Source organism: Hyperolius riggenbachi, chromosome 11 (genome assembly GCF_040937935.1).
Source record: "Hyperolius riggenbachi isolate aHypRig1 chromosome 11, aHypRig1.pri, whole genome shotgun sequence".
In the NCBI taxonomy this organism is placed as follows: Eukaryota; Metazoa; Chordata; class Amphibia; order Anura; family Hyperoliidae; genus Hyperolius; species Hyperolius riggenbachi.
The window spans coordinates 175795414-175816165 of NC_090656.1; the positions used below are offsets into that span (position 1 = coordinate 175795414).

The following is a 20752-nucleotide window of genomic DNA, read 5'->3' on the forward strand; positions in this document are numbered from 1 at the left end:
GACTTTATCACTGAACTTTATCACTGAACTGGTCACATCACTAAATATGCTCTCATAATCTATGGCCACTATGTAAATATTCCATGAATTCTTGCCCCTAGTAACACCTGAGAAAAGTGGGAAAGAATCTCCCAATTATTACATTCGTAAAAAAAAAAAAGTCAAGCTGTAAAGAAGATTCTTAGTAGACATTTATATAGTACAGATATTTTCCACTTTGCTTTATGCTGGGAATACACAGTACTTTTGTACCGCTCGATTGAGCCATTTAGATGGCTCGATTGATAATTTCCAACATGTCCGATCACCCGCCCGATCGATTCTGCACTCGATACCGCATGGGGGACAGATCAGAGAATCACCCTTTTTTGGGGCTCATCTCTAACCTTTGTATAGCATTTTTTTCTTGTTGGGACTCTAAGCACTTGAGAGCTGCAGCCACTAAGGGTGTGCCCAATAGACTACCCTGTAGTGCTGAGGAGTCTTTTCCAAGGGCTCCTTACTGAATAGGTACTGGATTCAGCTAGGAGTCGAACCATGGCCTAAACCAGTACACTATCCAAGCACTGCGTCAAATGATCCTAGGTTCCACTACCCTTGTGCAGACAGCTTACTCTATAGTGCAACCCCATTTATTACTTTTGCTGTAATTTTCCTCATCTGTGTGTCATTGTGCAAAACAACAGCTGCCATACTCACCGAAATATAGGGGTGTGTCCAGATTTTGGTTTGCTCCATGTAAAAGGCGATGGAACCGATAAGAACTGATCGGTGGAAGTGTCTTTTTTGAGTGAAAGTGCAGAGCTTGTACAGTCTTCAGAAGATGTTTCAAGAGATGGAGATAAACCTCCCTGATCCTCAGAACAAAGATCAATCTTTCCAAGCAATGTGGCACTTTGGTCTTCAGAGGTCTTTCGTGTTTTGAGGGGAATATCAGTTTCCTGGAAGCACTGAGAAGGCGATAAAATAGCCACAGAACTGTGGGACGAGTTAATCCATGTATCTTCTGTGATACTTCCCCTAGGCGAATGACTAGGAGATGGTGTTGGTGAGTGATGAGGAGATACTGAACCCTGGCAGCAGATATCTGCACTAGAGTGTCTTCTCTTCCCATAAGGAGAGGTAGGCCTAGATGAAGGCCTTGAAGTAGGCCGTGGGCTAAGCCAGTTCTCATCAGTAATGCTAGTCCTAGGAGAGTGACAGGGGGACTGTCTCGGTGACAAAGATGTACTATAGTTAAACTGTTGCCATGCATCATCACCAGGAAAACCTCTTGGAGAACAGCTAGGAGATGCCAATGGTGAGCCCAGACTAAAACGTGCTGCAGCTTCATTCAGTTCTGTTTCAACATCATCATAGATGTGGGAAATAGATTCACAAGAAGAGGCATCTGAGAACCAGCTTCTAGACGAAATACTACTCCCAGGGCTTGGACTTAAACATGGCTCCCTATAAGATGGTTCAAGCTGGAGGTAGAGGTGGTCACGGGAAGGCCTTTCAACATAATTATTTGCTGGGCAACTGTTATGCAGTTCATGTGTGTTTTCACCATCGTGGTGGCAGCTGGGAGAAATCGATGTAATCTGAATGCTGGGACATTCAAATGTCTTTGGTCCGGCAGAGGGACTGAAATTGGGCTCCTGGACGTCATTCGTGCCATCATAAGTTTTGTAGCCTTGAAAGCAGGATGTTGGAGACCAAGATGAGCGGCTTGGCTCATGGTCAGGCCGTGGGAGACAATTAGGCTGGTTCACAGCTGATAATCCATGGTCTACATTAAAGATATAAAACGATGCACTGTCATCAGGCTCAATATCTGAAAAATAAAGAAATAAAAAGTAAAAAAAAAATATAAAAATGAAAAAATTGTAAATAAAACACATAGTAATAAGAACATTAAGAAATTCTACTTGTCCCACTGACCTGCTGCTCTGTCTCAGGTTATTTGCAACAATTCAAACTTGATCAGTTAATTTCAGCTTTAAAAATTACACATAAAGAGATCTTATAAAAAAACAACAAAAAATAATTCATATATATTTTTCAGTCAGAATTAAAATCTGTCCAGAAAATTCAGATGAATTACAGCAAGTCTAGAGAAACATTAAGACTGCCATTGATGACCTACTGAAAACCAGGGCTGTGGAGTCGGAGTCGTGGAGTCGGAGTCGCGGAGTCGGGCAATTTTGGGTGCCTGGAGTCGGAGTCGGGAAAAAATGCACCGACTCCGACTCCTAATGAATTTGTAACTAATTAAAATAGAAAATATGATAAAATGTTCTATTTCTCAGATAATAGTCATTAAAAATAATGTATATATACAGTATATATACAGTAATAGCTGTGCTTAGTCCACAAAAATGAAATAAACCAATCAAAATTAGTTACTTGTGCTGCTTCAATAAAGCAGTCCCTGTATTTTTAAGGTCAGATATACATATCTGATTGTGACTGTATATATGATGTGTACACAGGAATCTCATATATATACTAAATAACATCTATGCTGTAAGAATAAAGCCTGATGTGTAGCTATGTCACTAATAGAGATGGTCAACGAGATGGAAATAATTCTGCATTGATGCTGATTTATGCAAATGTATGCACTCCCTTTGCTGATGAAATAAAATAATTTGATAGGTTATTAAAATTTGGTTTGGTGACTACAAATTAAAGGGTAACTGAGACGGATGAAAAGTAAAGTTTTATACATACCTGGGGCTTCCTCCAGCCCCCTTCAGGCTAATCAGTCCCTCACTGTCCTCCACCACCCGGATCTTCTGCTATGAGTCCTGGTAATTCAGCCAGTCAGCGCTGTCCGGCCGCACCCCGCTCCCACAGCCAGGAACATTCTGCACCTGCGCAATAGTGCTGCACAGGTGTAGTAGGCTCCTGGCGGCGGAGTGTGTGCATGTGCACTACGCTTGACTGACTCAAGTACCTGGACTCATAGCAGAAGATCCAGGTGGTGGAGGAGGACAACGAGGGACTGATTATCCTGAAGGCGGCTGGAGGAAGCCCCAGGTATGTATAAAACTTTAATTTCATCTGTCTCAGGTTTACTTTGTTACACAGTAGTACTATACTCTACATATGCACTCCCCACAGAGCTGCAGGGAATCCACTGAGAATGCTGTGCACATTGAACACAGAGGTGTTGTCTGTTTACAATCTCCTCATTCCCCTGCAGAGTACCTGCACATCATTCTTACATGCACCCACACTTGATAAATGTTCTTTGTTCCGGTTGTACCTTTTACAAGTACTCTTACCAAGGACTAGTTTTAGTCTAAAGGGAATAAATATAGTAGTCTACATATCCTTCTCACTTCAGTTGTCTTTTAAAATTTCTAAGCGTTGGCAGTTAAGAGACGAATTTCATGTTACATACTTTTAATCAACAAAATTGTAATATGCAAATTAGAGGAGTCGGAGTCGTGGAGTCTGAGTCGGTGGAATCCTAAACTGAGGAGTCGGAGTCGGTGGTTTTTTGGACCGACTCCACAGCCCTGCTGAAAACACATGTTGACTATTGCCTGGTAAACACCAATTTCCTGTCAGATCAACAGGTAGAACCTATAATTTCTGACACTCTGCTCCCAATCGATAACTGATTGATTTTCAGATCACTACTACACAAAATAGATTCAGTTATCGATCAAGAGCACAATGGGCATGTTGGAAATGATTGGTTCAATCAGTCGATCTTACAGGAAATTGAATGGTGTGTGTCTAGCATAAGGCTGATCCCACTTGCTAAAATACAGTACAGTACTTAAATCACTACACTGCAGCAACGGAGCAGATCCAAGGAACTCAGAAGACCTGAGTACATGTTTTATAGAGAAATATTCAGGTAACTGCAGAGGTTGCAAGAAACGAGCATTCTTAGAAAGGACTTCACGTATTTCATGCATGCTTAAGTATTTTAGTATCAGCTTGCCTGCTGTAGCACAGCAATTTTGGTCAACTCTACTATTCATCATTACTACTAACACAAGAGGTTTTTTTTTACATAGAAGAGAACTAAAAGATATGTAAAACCAGACTTTTCAGCTTAGTACGGATACTTCATATCAATGCAAAGGGCCTGATGTCCTAATGTTTTCTAAGACTGAAGAACATTGGAAAATGTAAGCAGTCCAGTAAACCTGGGCTAAATAGAAAAAAAAAAAAAGCTTCTAGGTAGGAGACTAGAGTGAGAATGGCTAAAGGCCTAGTGAAATAGCAAAGTGATGACTGCAATCACAGAATTACTACTTCCCCAAACTTTTAACAATCATTATAGTCTTATGACCCAGATGGGGGTTTGCAAACTTTGTCACTTGTCAGACAATTCTTAAAGTGGACCCAAATTAAAAATACAAGATTTCAGAAATAAAATCTATTTTCTAAATTATAATAATAAATAGCAGCCTTTTTTCAGCTGCATGATGACAAATATAAAATATTTTACATTTATTGGAGGAACCCCTCCCTTCCTTTTATATTGCCGGGACAGTATCCGGCAAACTGGTGGAGTAAAAGGTGTCTGGCAAAGGAGGAATTGCTAATGGCTGCCACCTGTATAATCCTAGTTCTGGAAAGAGAAGTGTGAAAAGCATGCACTGAAATGCTCATAGGCTTGAAGGAGTGTTTATTTATCTTTGTATGTGTCAGAGTGGTGCAACTAAATATTTTGAATTAAAAAAAAGGTTTGGTTTGGGTCCGCTTTAAGTGATCTCGTAAACTTGGTCGGTATTCTTTACAGTTGTCCAGTATTCTCCACCCCAGAGGACCCAAGTACATCAGGCATAAAACATTAGCTGATGCCGGACAAACCGATAAATCATTATTAATAGATGTACTGAAAACAGGTGTCTATATAAATGTCATCACTGGTGTACAGTGTGGCTCTCACTGATTTATACAGTCCCACTTTCGGCCATGATGCTAAATGGAAGAAAGTACAAACATCGTTGATTGTAGAAATACATAAAAGGTGTAAAATAAAAAAAAAATAAAAAAATGATTTGGCAAAACAAACAGATAACAAAAACCTCAAACCTTAAAGTGCACTAAATAATTACAGTATAAAAAAAAATGTAGTAGTTGACACAAGATTTACAGATGCAGAATGTGCAGGTGACATGACAAAACATGAGGTCCAGATTCTTGCCATGCACTTGCAGAAACGTGTTTTGGAATGTCTTGAAATTTTCACATACCATGAAGGTGAGTCAGATTGTATCTCACATCTTGAAAAAAAGAAAAAAAAAAATGAAAAAAAAAGGTAAGGTCCGACTTGGTCTGGAAAAGATTTACAGTAATTACTACATATTAGTATGTCTGTGTATATTATGTAAACTACTTTCATTTCATTAAGATTATTGCAGTATGTTGTATCACTGTTTCTCTCCATACATGCACAAACAAATGAGCAGTCCCAGGACCACTTCATTGGCGTGAACGGCCTTCGATGGGGCTAGCAGGAAATCGTGCGCATCTCCGCTTGGAAGGCAGAGCTCAGCCTTCAGTCTCCCAGTAGCGATCGCCACTCGGACACTGTTAGACATCTATAAACATTGTACAGCGCTGCGATCTGCAGCAGCGCTGTACTGGGGACTGCCGAGTGACACAGCTGTCCCCCTGGCAGGTACAAAAAACGTGTTCGGCTGGCAGGGGGGGGGGGGGGGGGGGGAGGGGTATAAAATAAAAATTAATAAAATGTTTATAAATGGGAGAACGGGCACGTCGGAAATTATCTATCGAGCCATCTTAATGGCTCAAAATCGAGCCATGTATTCCCAGCATTAGCCACAGACCCTTAAAGAGAACCCGAGGTGGGATTTAATTATATTAGTGGGGCACAGAGGCTGGTTGTGCACACTATCACCAGCCTCTGTTGCCCTATGGTGTGCCCCCAGGACCCCCTGCGATCTGCTGTCCCCTCCGCCGTGTTAGCGCCACGCAGTGTGTCGCCAGCACAATGTTTACCTATGCGTGTCTGTCAGCGCCGCTCCCCCACTGATTGGAGGGAAGGGACGCGGGCAGGTAGCGCCAATACAGAGGAGGCGGGGGAGCGGCGCAGACAGACACGCATAGGTAAACATTGTGCTGGCGACACGCTGCGTGTCGCTAGCACGGCGGAGGGGACAGCAGATCGCAGGGGGGTCCTGGGGGCACACCATAGGACAACAGAGGCTGGTGATAGTGTGCACAACCAGCCTCTGTGCCCCACTAATATAATTAAATCCCACCTCGGGTTCTCTTTAACAAGCATGCAGATCAGGTGCTCTGACTGAAGTCAGACTGTATTAGCTGCATGCTTGTTTCAGGTTTGCGATTCAGCCACTACTGCAGCCAAAGATCAGCAGGACTGCCAAGCAACTGGTATTGTTTAAAAGGAAAAATCCATATCCCTCTCAGGTAAGGTTTTTAAGATCTCCACAAAGATCTTTGCATTGAGGTACCATGTTGAACTTCCAGTGAGCAGTATGAGGGAGAGCGTGAAAGTGATAACCCCACATTTTACACACCAGCTCCCCATTCACACCAGTGACCTTGTAACACTAATAAGTAACATGACCCCGGGGAGGGAAGTATCTAATTGGGAAGAATTTATACATTCTTCACTTAGGAGTGTACTCACTTTTGTTGACAGCAGTTTAGACATTGGTGGCTGCTGTGTTATTTCAAAGGGACAGCAAATTTACACGTTAAGGACTGGTTCACACGGACGGCAGGTGGGGCGGCCGGAAGCTGCGTCGACGGCATGCTTCCCTTCGTGATCAGCATTTCTCATCCCCGCAAGGGGACATGAAGTGGCAGCGCCTAGGCGACTCTGGACGTTGCATGCAGCTTCTAGAGCCGGCTGAAATGACTCGTTAAATCGGGATCGGAACACCGCATTTGCACAATCGACTAATCTCGCGATGCTAAATGCTCCCATTCACTTGAACGGAGCATTTAGCCGATAAGTCCTGAACTCTTGGTGGTAAACGTTTACCGCCAAGCGTCCGTGTGAACCAGCCCTAGGCTGCACATTGAAGATGTAACACTTTGATACAATGTAAAGTTACCAGTGTTCCATAAAAAGATTGAAGCGAGAGGTGCACTCACTTTTGTAAGATACTGCTATTATTCTACTAGAATTTCAAGCAAAACTATGTTTAGGATATGATGTCTATGATACATTGTAACACTACATACCGTAGCTGTGTGTTCCAAGGTAAAACCTTGCTTCTTACAGTCTATAAAGACTATTAGAGGTGAGGTTATTCAACTGGACTGGAGCGTGAATGAGGATACGCGTGGTTGCAGTCGACGGGCTCAGTAGCTGAAAGCATAACTGAATCGCGGCAGGAAACAGGAGGATCGTTGAGTACCTGCGTGGGCACAGGGCAACTGCAGGGGGCTGGTAGAATCTAAAACTGCCTTTTTTTTTTTAGATGACTTAAGTATCCCTTTAAGTCTTTGTGAACCACGCACAGTGTGATCGTAAGAGGCGGGTAAACAGAAGTGCAGTAACACGACCACAACTGAGGGGACAATGGCTCCCTGGAGGGCATTGGAACTACAGAACTAAAGAGAGGAACCGTAATTTTCGCCGTAAAACAAGCTCTGGAATATAAAACGCACCTAGATTTAATATACCTGGTGCAATGGTCTGTCCATGTTCCAGGAGAGTCTTGTACATTTCTCTCCCCCCCCCCCCAAAATGGTGTTCTCCATGTGTCGTCCTGTATTCTATATGTGTCCCCCATATGTCATCCTCTGTCCATTTCTGTTCTGTGTGTTCCCTCTCCCTTGTCTCTTGACCCCCTCCGGGTGTGTAGCTGCAGCTGGCTTACCTGATACATGGCACTCCCGGGGATTGCAGATATCTGTCTCCTCCGTGCAGCTCCCTTTAGTGATCCGATTGTATTGATTGCGTCATCAATAAAAGCCCATCACTAGAGCAAGCTGCACTGAGGAGACTTATGTCTGCAATCCCTGCGGGTGCCATGTATTAGGCAAGCCAGCTGCCGCTACACACCCGCCAGGAGAGCCGGAGGGTTGTTGAGTACCAGCGCGGGCACAGAGTGACTGCAGGAGGCTGGTAGAAACCCCAGGTAAGTAATACTGCCATTTTTTTTCTTTTTTTAGATGACTTAAGTATCCCTTTAAACTGTGCCATGTATTAGTTAAGCAAGCTGCTACACACCTGGGGGGAGTGGGGGAGCGGACACAGCGGCAGAGAAACCCTGACGTGGTGGCAGTTCGTTTTGGCGCACATTCATAAGTCGGGGATATCCTGCCTTTGCCGTATAAGATGCAGGGACTTTTTCTCACTATTTTTGGTGAGAAACAGTGTGTCTTACACAGCAAAAGAGATTTTCCCCCATACTGCGCAGGGCGCTCCTGGCAACACGCGCTCGATCTAGGACGCAGTGGCCGGAGACTAGCTCAGTCCCCGAAAGAGACTGAGCCATGGCAGGGGACCGGAGGATTGACGAGTACCAGTGCGGGCACAGAGCAACTGCAGGGGGCTGGTAGAAGCCCCAGGTAAGCAAAACTGCCATTTTTTTTTTAGATGACTTTAGTATCCCTTTAAACTGCATAAATGCAGAATGCTTGAGAGAGACGCACGGACAGGCCCACGCATGTGCAGGGGACGGGATAGCGGCACTCTGCATCTGAACTACAGGTGAGGGAACTCCGACTGCTAAGGGCTGAAAGAAGGCGAGGTGAGTAGATTCACATGGCTTGCGGTTGTCCATTGGATCCCGATACACCCTTGCGGGTTTCCTCCGAGCACTCTGCTTTCCTCCCACATCCCAAAATGTTTGTTTTAGAGCATTTTAGAGCATTTCCATCAAAACACATGCTAAATCAACAAAATAAATACAAAATAGTTTGTTCATATGTGCAAATCATAAGGTAAGTGGATACCTACACATTTCAGTTAAAATGTAGGTATTTTAGCACAATAATTACTTTTTGTGGTTCAACTAATATGACAGCATTCAGTAGTTCAGTGATCTCTGGGGAATGTAAACTGTGTGTACTCTGGAGATGCTGTGCAGGTGGAAGAGGCAAGACTAAGATGTTTTGTAAATGAGGAGTGAAGGAGAGTATGCACATGAAAGCAACACCAGAGAAATGTGCCTGTTGTGTGAAGAAAAAAAAGAAAAAAAAAAAAAAAAAAAGGCAGTGCCATTTACAGCTAGAGAGATGTCAAAGGGAAAGTGGGGTTGCATCAAAGGTAGTCAATGAAGATTACTAGATAATCCTTATCCTGGCTGAGTTCCAGATACCTGTCAGACATCTGCTAAGAGATGGCTTTGAGGCAGCAAGACACTTTTTTTTTGATGAATGAGAAAATCAGGGTGTCATTTGAGTAAATGTGTGACAAATGCCAAATGAATGGATTTTACCAAGTGTATAAGTGCAAAGACATAAGTTCAAGGTCTGGGCACTAGGGAATGTCAGCAAGTGAAGAGGAGCCACCATTGAAGGGGTTTGGGAACAAGGAGATAAATAAGTCAACATCACAAATACTGATACATTGCCGAGTGAAGGAGAAAAAAAGAGTGAAATCAAAATCACAGAAAAAGTAAAAAACGGTCTTGTATCGATCAACATTGGTTTTGCAAATACAGTTTCTGTTGAGTGTGTGGAATGAAAGTTAAGAGAGCAGCGAGTAGCAAGTTGGAGTTGAAAGAGGATGTTAGCCTATTGTAAACTAGGCATTCCAGCTGTTTGAAAGCACATGACGGAAGAGGAATGGAGTAGTAGAGTGTCAAGTAAAGATCGAGCGATGACATAGTGGCATGTGCATGACGTTACTCAACAGGCGGGGAAGCAGATTCTTCAAAAAAAGTTGGCTGTCCACTGGGTAAGTTGATCCACCGGACGGAGTGCTTGCAGGTTGGGGGTCAGGGGCTGCCATACACACACGTGATTATCGACTGAGGCAGTCATTGGCCGCCTCAGCCAGGCCCCTCAACCCGTGATTGATACACCCGGCAAGTCAACTCACCCGATGGACGGCTAACTTCATTGAAGATGCTGCTCCCCACAGGTGACATGGGGCATGCTCCAATGTACCTCCGCATAGCAACAGTACGTGTCGACAGCTACATAGTTGACCAATGTATGTACTGGCCAGCCCAGCAATGTCATCCAAGGAGGAATCAGGGCGACAGAAGAAGTCAAAAGTGTGTACACACCTTTACACTCAAGCAAAATGTAAGCAAATGGGAGTAGTATCAGACTGCTTAAAATGATCCTAAAGTAAAATGTGAGCAATATAAACTAAACTAAACAGATGATAAGTTACATAAGAAAATACCAATCAAGAGTACCAGAACGGTTTGTCTAAGTTTTCAGCAGAGATCAGAGCAGATGTACTGTTTGAAGTAAAATTAGTCAATCTCACTTACCTGGGGCTTCTCCAAGCCCCCTGCAGCCGTCCTGTGCTTTTGCCAGTCCGACAGAGTGGGCTCCTGGTCGCGTGCATCCTTGTTCATGTTCCCATCATCAAGCGTGTCCTGTGCAGGTGCAGTAAGAGAAAATTCGTACTGCACAGAACGCGCTTGAAGGGAACGCAAACAAGGATGCGCGCAACCAAAAGCCGACTATTAGTTGGACGAAAACTAAACTAACTCACGGCGGGGGACCGGAGGACAGTTCAGGACCGGCGAGGGCACAGGACGGCTGCAGGGGGGCTTGGGGAAGCTTTTTTTAATCTCTGTTAAAGGAACCAACAGGAAGTCTAGAAGACTCAAAGAGGTCTCCTCCTGTCACTTAGCAACACAACCTTACCTCTTGGATATGGCTCTAAAACCAAAAATATCTGGTCATACAGAAATGTAAATTCTGATTGTGAACTTTACCATATGCTCAGTTTATATTGCCCAAGTTTACTATAGGGTCACTAATAAAGACCTGTCACAAACCTATACAATTCTAATTCTAAAACTGCATCTAATAGGAAATACATAAGCTGAAGTTATTTGCACTAAAAACTGCTAGTCAAAACAATTGGTACCTCCAGAGATCTGGAACACTGAAGGTAAAAGTATAATCAAACCTGGAACATCAACTCATCAAGTTGCTCTGTCTTGTTCAATTTTTTTTTTTTTTTTTTACACATTTGCCTTTTGATGCGGTCAATACCAACCCAATCAGGATTACATTTTCCAGTGAACAATTACATACCACACAGACTTCTGTTGTACCAGATTCATTCCTGGAGTATCAACACCACTACTTCAAGGAATCCTAACCAGTAATGCAACATTCTCAGGCAGCAAGAAGCAGAGCAAAAAAAATGACACTGGTGTTCAGGTTCAGTTTTGTCACAAAGTACTGAACTCACTACTACTGCACTAGGAATTATACAGCTTCATTTCAGATCAATTTGCAATAAACTAGATGAGCAGCAGTTACAGATCAGGTAAAAAAAAAACCCAAAAAACAAATGCCTCTTTCCACTCATTTACAAGCAAGTCACCAAAATCAGCTATTCCCAGAAGTACTAAAACTATGTTAACTAGATTGCTTTGCTGTCAGGTAGTATTTATGGACAAAGTGAAATGGATATGGAGCTTGAAGTGAGATGGATTTGAATACAGCCATTCTTTTGTCCTTTACAAAAAAATGCAATAAAATTAAATGAATTCAAGATAGGATATTTATCTGCAGAAACCTCTTTTCAAACAATAAGGCAACACTGGCCACACTGATGTATGGCCGAGGTGTCCAAACATCAGGCAACTTGGCGGCCGATCGACCATCCAATTCGATTATTATAATCGATTAGGAATAAAGTCGGTGCCGCTAAGTGCATGCCTGACAAACCACAAATTTCAGGACGGAAATTGGTCGCATTGTCGAAAGCGCATGCTGCAAGATGTCGGGCCAAAGTTGGTTGGTCTGGTGATGCAATTTCCCGATGACCAACGAAACCATCCGCCGTCTCGCTGCTATGTCCCCCTTAATGCCCCGTGCCAAAGAGGCGCATTCTCCTCTTGGCATACACGCTCGCCCCACGTGGTTTCCTGGTAAGGGCGTGCGTGTGACGTCACACGCACGCCCTTACTAGGAAACCATATAGGGCACGTGTATGTGGAAGAGGAGAATGTGTCCTGAGCAGCAGGGGACATGCGGAGGCCGCGGACAGGTAATGTATATGCTTTGGCATGGCGGGCATTAGGAGGGACATAGCGGCGAGGCAGCGCACAGGGCCGATCCCTGATCGAATTCAGCATGAAAATGATTGGGAATCGGCTGGCGGTGTATGGGCAGCTGACAGATCTCTCCCTTATCAGATTCAAAAAGAGATATATTAGTCTCTTGATCGAATCTGCCCATATATCGCTAGATGTATGGCTACCTTAAAATAAAACTGTAGCCTCCCAGAGTAAAAAGATAGCTACTTACCTAGGTAGTGTTAGTTAGTAGTTAATACCTGCTTATTTATGGTTTACTTTAAGATTTAATAAAAAAATAATCCATTGTTCATTTGGTCTATGTGTGGATTCTCTAAATAATAATAATAATAATAATAATAATAATAATAATAATAATAATAATAATAAACCCTATTGGGATATGATCTATACACAGACTAAAAATTAACGGCTAATTTAATTCTTGTGGATGGGATCATCATGGTATAAAAATCATTCCTAATTTGCAAAATGTACAATTGAAACTGGTCCTGCCACCTTACCCTTCTGGGTTTTTAAAGCGATGTTTTGTGATTATCAAAGAATTTTGTATTATTGGAACTACCTCTGGTTTGGGGCTGCTGTATAGGATACACTTTGTCTCGGTCAGGTGCACTGGCCGGGTGCTTGCTTCCGCTTGACATGGGTATTACAAAGGCAACCCCATCACACGAGCACAGTTGTAGCCATGCTCAGATGCAACTTTTTTGCCACTGTGTAACATCACCGTGTCGAATGATGACAAGTGGTGATACAAACGCTGCCATTTGGGGTTGCATGAAAATGCAGCCAAAAATGCATGAGGCTTGCAGCCGAAAGCTGAACTGCCTAACAAGTTTTCGACTAGCGCAAATTCGCATGCATATTCACATAACCAATACAAGTCAATAGGCCCGTTTCCACTAGCAAAAAAAAAAAAAAAAAGTGCACGCAGGGCTGTGCAGAAAAAAAAATCTGCACAGCAGAGCCATCAGAACTCACACACCGCAAGCAGTGTGCAATTCACATGTAATGCAATAGGAAAATCGCATGCGGTTTCGCTATGCAAATTTGCACAAGTTTTTGTGTAAAATTAATGTTTTAAAAGTACACAGGCACTGACATGGTTAAATTCGCATACTTACAAAAATACGTGAAAATGCATGCACTTACAAATTCGCATCCGCAAGCGAATTCGTTTATGCGTTTTCCGCAAAAGAATCCTACTGCATTAGTGGCATCGTAGCCTAAAGGTGGCCACACACACACACACGATACAATAAAATTATCCGATTTTACGGCAATTCAATAAAAACAATCGGATCTCCCGAAAAAAAAATCGAAAGCTTTTTTCATTTTTTTCCGATTTTTATCTATCCGGAATGCCAGATATTTTTCGTCAAATTCTCTAAAGATTCTATGGTGTGTGTTAGATTGTCAATTTATTAATATACACAACCAAGCAATTTTCTCAAGAGTTTCCAATTATTTTTTTATCATAATTGGGGAAAAATTGAACACAGGTGTGTGGTACATTGGTCATATTTTTGAAATGTTACAATCAGTCAGAAACATTTATTGCAATTCTTAAATTGAACAGATATTTAAAAAATTTTATGGTGTGTGGCCACCTTTAGATTTGACTAGTCTAGAGTTGCTAACAAAAGTTAAGCATATTGCCAGTAATGCAATCATTCATGATAGTTCTAACCATCAGTCTTATGTCTATATACAGATCCTTCTCAAAAAATTAGCATATTGTGATAAAGTTCATTATTTTCTGTAATGTACTGGTAAACATTACACTTTCATATATTTTAGATTCATTACAACTGAAGTAGTTCAAGCCTTTTATTGTTTTAATATTGATGATTTTGGCATACAGCTCATGAAAACACCAAATTCCTATCTCAAATTAGCATATTTCATCCGACCAATAAAAGAAAAGTGTTTTTAAAACAAAAAAAAGTTAACCTTCAAATAATTATGTTCAGTTATGCACTCAATATTTGGTCGGGAATCCTTTTGCAGAAATGACTGCTTCAATGTGGCGTGGCATGGAGGCAATCAGCCTGTGGCACTGCTCAGGTGTTATGGAGGCCCAGGATGCTTCGATAGCGGCCTTAAGCTCATCCAGAGTGTTGGGTCTTGTGTCTCAACTTCCTCTTCACAATATCCCACACATTCTCTATGGGGTTCAGGTCAGGAGAGTTGGCAGGCCAATTGAGCACAGTAATACCATGGTCCGTTACCATTGAGGCTACTTACACACCAGGACGTTGTGTTTAGGGGACGTTATAGGGCACATAACGTGCCCCTAACGCAACGCCTGGTGGTGTTGGAGCAGGACGCTACCAAGAGCAGTACATTACAGAAAATAATGAACTTTATCACAATATGCTAATTTTTTGAGAAGGACCTGTAGATGTCCAGTCTTCTGTGCTTGTCAAAACACAGATGAGGAGTAGTTGCTTAGTGGTTTTTTGTTTTTTTTTTGCAGACTGCTTTGTCCCAGAGCTCTGCAGGTAAGCCACCTGCTTCTCCTCCTCCCTCCCTTCCCCCTCTCCACATCCTTTACAATAGATAACCTCTGCCTGTGTGTTTCTTTCATTACATAATTACTTTCTCTCACACAGTTTTGAGATAACATCAACCTTATGTAAACAATATCAATGGCCACCAAGTGTAAAAAGGTACCAAAATACAAAGGAGACATTTACGCATTTCTGAAGGAACACTTTCACCGTTTGATATTATCAAAAACAAAAAAAACAAAAAAAGCACAAATGAGCATTGCCAAGAGGAAATTAAGATGAAGAATAAAAAGTGGATTGCATATAACAAAAAAAAATAAAAAAAAAATAAAAAGGTTTTAGACTCACTGAAATATGAGTTGGTGACCTGGTAACAAGGAAAGGTACTGACAGCACATGTACATTTGTATTACAGAGGAGGACAGTAAAAAAATAAAAAATAAATAAACTTAACATCTCATTGCAGAACTGCATTACAGTACATTTTTAATAAACTTTCTAACAAAGAGCCATAAAACATACATCTGTGCTGAAACTGGCTGGATGTGCAGCCAGCTAAATTGTACAAAGCAGAATCATGGCTGTTTCTAGTAAACTATGGGAAAGAGAAAAAAAAAAAAAAAACACCCTGACCCAGGTCTCACAGAAACGTAGGTATATGTAAGTCACCGGTAAACTGGGCGCAGGGTGAGCGGAATGACGGTTCATCCTGCTGTCGCTCAAATTCCCCTGCCGCTCAAAGGAAATAAATATGGCAGCCTCCATATACCCATCACTACAGTTGTCCTTAAGTATCAGAACAAACTTTGCTGCATTTTGGGGAAGAAAAAAAAAATGAGGTGTAGTGCTGAGAAAATAAATACTGGGCAGGCCCCACGTATCTTCACAATACTGGTACTAGGTCATGGGGTGGAATAAAATAGCAATCACTTCTAACTGAAGGGTGGGTTTGCCTGACAGTTGGAAGAAGGGATAGCTAAGCAGGATAATGAAATGTAGAAGCTGGCATATCAGAATGGAGTTATGGTCCGTGTATTCGCAATAACATTTTATGCAGGTTCTAATAGCACTAATTATGTAACCTGAACTGAACTAAGCTGAAGGCATTGATGGGAAGGGACAATTTGTTTTGTGAAGAGAATAAGATGACACAATCTAGACTTTCTTAGTTTCTAATTTTTAGGATCGATCAATACATAAAAGAGAATTTCCTTCATAGGGATGCCTGCTAGGTTTTTCACATATACTGGCCCAGTACAAACTATTTTTATAATTTTATTGTCAAAATAATTAGTAGATTGGGGAAGATTTATTTAGGGCTTCTATGCATCTGGATAGGGTTAAGGTGGACCTACATCTATTGACTTGGTGGCTGATCGACTATTTGATAATAAGTATCGAATTGGATGAAAATCAGTGCTGCCAAGAGCATACCTTATTCAATGATGCGACCAATTTTGGACCAAAATTGGTTGCATGTATAGATTGGACATGCTGCAAGATGTTAGGCTGCTGTGGTCGATCAGGTCCACGGCAGTAATGGCAAGTGTACTCAGGACGAGTGACGAGCTGCATCCCCAATGAAAAAAAGCTTCTCCCCGGTAAAGTATACTTTATGGGTCAGTCGCTGGCTCCGGACTCTATCCACGATCCGCATACACGCTCCCCACATGGTTGTCAGAATAAAGAAGGCGTGTGATGACACACACGTGCCCACGTTACTTTGGCAACCACATGGGGCAGACATGGACAGTTAAAGTATTCTGCACAGGGTGAGGGAACATTTTACATCTGGAAGGGGGTAGGAGGGAGGGCTGCATTAGGCCAGCAAGGCAGCGGATGCGGCGTCACAAGGCCGATTTTTAATGAATTTCAGCAGATTCATTCAGGGATTTGTCTCTTGGTAGAATCTGCCCATCATCGCTAGATGTATGGCCACCTTTAGGGTCATTCCAATGGAGAATGAAAAGTATAAATGCACCATATAAGAATTGAACGGTACATTGCTCTCCATGCCCCCTAATCAAATAAAGTTGTAAAAACATCTCCTTTGAGAAAAGTTATCTATAAATCATCTTTTAGGCCCCTAGAAAACAAGAAAATACTAAATCTAAGTTAGATATTTCTTCTTTACTAATTTTTCTTTAGTAACTTTTCAAATGAAAGGTGCTGGAAAAAAAAAATTAAATATTGTAACGTGAAAAATGATGATCTGGGATAAAACTCAGAAGAAAGGCTAATTGAATAAGGCCCTATGTGTCACTGCAGATGATTTTAGTTAGTGTCACTTAGCAAAGTGCTCACCATTTCTCAAGTGTGATGGCAATTGCATCTGCCTATTTCAGCACTGGCAGAGCATTGGTTCATAAAGTCTGTATGCGATGCCGAATCCTATATAATAATCTGTCCATAAACTGTACAGCCTCGATTTTCAAATCTTGAGCCAACTTGCCACATCTTTGTAATACATGTTAATTGCCAGAACCTGAAGTCTGGCCACTACGGGTTCAGGCCGGGCCAAACTAGAAGTGGCCGTCTCAGGACGACCAATGGGAGAAATAAAAAAAAAAAAAAAAAAAAAAAAAAAAAAAAGATTTCCCAGCCTAATCACTCTTTCAATGTGACAAATGAAGCCGGCTCCTCGGCTCTAGTTCCTCCCCCTGCCCCCTCTTATTCAGCTCTGGCAGCCGGGGACGCCACCGCCCCCCCCCCCCCCCCCACGATTTTTACAGCGATTTTATTGAAAGTGAATGGGAGAGGTTTTAAAAACCGGTAAATAATCGCAAAATGCTCAGAGAAGCACTTCTAGTGTGTATGGGCCCTTAGGGCTGATTCACACTACAAGAGCTTTTAAAGTGCTTGAGATTTTAAAAGCTCTTGCTAATGCAATGCCATGGGGCGGGGGGGGGGGGGGGGGCGCTTTTTTTTATAGAAATCACATCCCTCCCTTTTCTGCCCTCCAACAGAGCTTTCTGTTGATGGGCTCTGCTTGCTGCCGGCATGTTTATACATATTTTTATTTTTTTAATGAATTTTCCTATTTTTTTCCCCTCACCCTCCCTCCCCCCGCCAGCCAATGACAGCGATCATCTGTTCTAGGCTTCAGCCTATGACAGCGGATCACTCATAAGCCTCGCAGGGGGCAGTCATGTCACACGGCTGTACAGCCGTATGTACAGTCTACTAACAGCGAACACCGCTGGGAGACTGATGGCAGAATGGAGCTCCATCATTCAAGCGGAGATGTGCGCGCATCGGCGCTCGCCATCCCCTGCAATCTCCGCCCCCAGGACTTCACGCCAATTGGCGTGGAGCGGTCGGACGTTAAAATCACAAAGCACTTAGAAAAATGCTTGTAGGCCCCAGTCACACTATAAATCGCTAACGCTTAGGAAAACGCTGAGCTTTTTTCTGGCGTTTTCCTCCATAGGTTTTTCAGCGTTTTTTCACTGTATGAGATAGCATTTTCCAGTGTTTTACGTTTAGCTCTCCCATACAGGAAACGGCCATTAGACAGGAAACAGACGTGTTTTATGGGTAATCTGCTCTGTCTTGTGGGTAATCTGCAATATTTACTGAGGAAAAGCACTGGAAAAACGCTGAGGACTGAACAGCCCAGAGCTTTTGGACATTGAAGCGCTAATCGCTCAAAATCGCTCAGAAATGGTGCAGGCTACGAGTTTGCATTTCAGCTAATCGCTGAAAAACGTAAGATGCTTAAATGAGAACAGCCACATAGACTTAACATTGCACAAGCGCTTTTCAAAACGCTAGCAATTTCCAGCGATGCAGAAATCACCTGAAAAGCGCTCTAGTGTGAACGGACCCGTAGTGTAAAGAAGCCCTGAGCGTGAATGAGATGCTAAAAATAAAAGGTGACCCACAGATTACAGATTGTTCTTAGGGCTGATTCACACTACAAGAGCTTTTTAAAGGTGCTAGAGATTGTAAAAGCTCTTGCTATTGCAATGCTATGGGGGATTTTTACAAAATCGCATCGCTCCAATGTGGACACACACATAGGATAACATTAGCAGGAGCTTTTAAAAATCACAAGCGCTCAGAAAAGCTCTTGTAGTGTGAAGGAGCCCTTACAGTCAGTGACTTCGCTTTCCTCTTCATTAGCATAATAGAGCAATCATCTCAGTCAAGCCTTGGGCAAAGCAGACTGTCAAAGCAGTTGCTTGGAGCATGACACAGACAGACACTGTGCCAGCATCCTTCCCTCGCCACCCCATTTTACTTTGAGCTTTTCTGTGCATGGAGGCTGGCACTTGACCAAGGAATTTACTCTATGCTAATGAGGAGGATAGGTATATTGTTGACTGTAAAATTACATAAACATGCCACATTTTCATGAGCCTGAAAGATCCTTCATTGAAAGAACAGGTGTCCCCATACAACACTGTCTGTGACTTGTCATGTTGCTAGCAACTGACTTCTACAGCAGTCCTGAAGTGGGATTTCTCTCACTTGTCCCCATTTCTCATCTTGACTGAATAGGAAAGGCGCCCAAGCAAATTCTGTACAACAACCAATTGCAGAACAATCTTTTCAGGCAACTAATTACTGAAAGTAAGGTATGTCAGTAGCTTAAAGAGGAGCCGTCAGCCATACTATCTCAGGAAAAAAAAACCGAATATATAAGTAGATAAAATACTTGCTCTACATACATAACATATGTGATGCACTGTCCACGTTATGATTCCTGTGAATTTTATAAATGAAAAGTAGAGAATCCTATTCTAGACAGTTTCCATATTTACTGTGGCTATTTTGAAGCCAGTCGTGATGTAATATCTGCCCTTAGTCTCCTCTGCCTGATTTACCCGCCCTTCACTATAGAAAGTGCATTGTTTCAGCCTGCGACATTTTGGCCTATCAAAAGAGCAACAGAGGTGTAGGAGGGGAAAACAGGAGGCAAAGAGGCTTCAGCCAATCAGGCTGCATTAGTTAAGTCTGAGGGGAAGTAGGAAAGCAAAAAAGAGACAACCAAGCATGCCCTGCAACTTCTCTTTTGTGTACCAAATTTTCTGTGTACCAAATAAGAGTCATGTAAACTGGGGGATAATTTATCAACAAGAAAAGTAATAGTGATTTTAATTTTTGGATTGCCTGATTAGCATCCATATTACTTGTTTACCAGATAAAAATAAAGAATTTATTTTTGATTTTATGCCCGACAGTTACAGTACTCTAAGTACAGTCAGCATTCTAAAAGAGGTAATCAAGAATGGGTGTATGGACTTGAACCCTCAAGCTGCATTATAGCAGTAGTGCAAGTCAAAATTAAGCCTCACAAGGTAAAAATCAGTGTGTGCGCAGTAGTGCTGCACAGCGCACAATTACATGCGGTCCTTCCTAGTTCTTGGCGCTCCTTGCATCTATCACGAGATGTGAAGTAGCGTAACTGCGAGCTGCTGCTGCTTGGTAGCTGTCGGGCTACTTCACATCTCGTGGTAGATGCAAGGAGTGCCCATAACTAGGAAGGGGTGTGCGTAATTTAGGAGCAAACGCTATACATCACTACTGCGTGTAGCGTGCGTTGATTTTTACAATTTTAACTTGCGCTGCTGATATAATGCAACGTAATGAATCAAGACCCATATGAGAACACTGCAACCTGAATAAACCAATATAAAACTGCATACTTTCATGGCTTTTTCATGAAAGTGCAGCCATCTTGTTTTATAATCTGGTGCTTAGGCAGGCTTATTCCATCTGGCTATGTGTGCAGCATGGTGGTGCAATGGATAGCACTCTTGTCTTGCAGCAGATTCCTGCAGCACTCCGGTTTCCTCCCACATCACAAAACATACAGATAAGTTAATTGGCTTACTCCTAAATTGGCCTTCCTCAACCTTTTTACCTTGGAGGAACCCTACAAATAACTTTTGGATCTCAAGGAAACCCTGCAAAAAATGTTTTGATCTCGAGGAACCCCTGCATTTATTTTGCAGGAGGCATGGTCTTTAAAAGTAGGTGAGGTTGTTTATTTCAATAGCTCCTATTACACTGCCCACTCATAGTGTCTCCTTATAT

The 20752-nt window shown here is 42.3% G+C and overlaps 1 protein-coding gene across 1 annotated transcript in view; it reads right to left on the minus strand.

Moving 5' to 3' along the window:
• The window catches only part of NFATC3 (nuclear factor of activated T cells 3), a 118632-nt gene that overhangs the window by 58645 nt on the left and 39235 nt on the right, over window positions 1-20752 (minus strand). The window contains exon 2 of the mRNA XM_068261611.1: window positions 700-1816. Within this exon, the coding sequence (XP_068117712.1) occupies window positions 700-1816 (1117 nt within the window). The remainder of the gene's footprint in view (window positions 1-699; window positions 1817-20752) is intronic.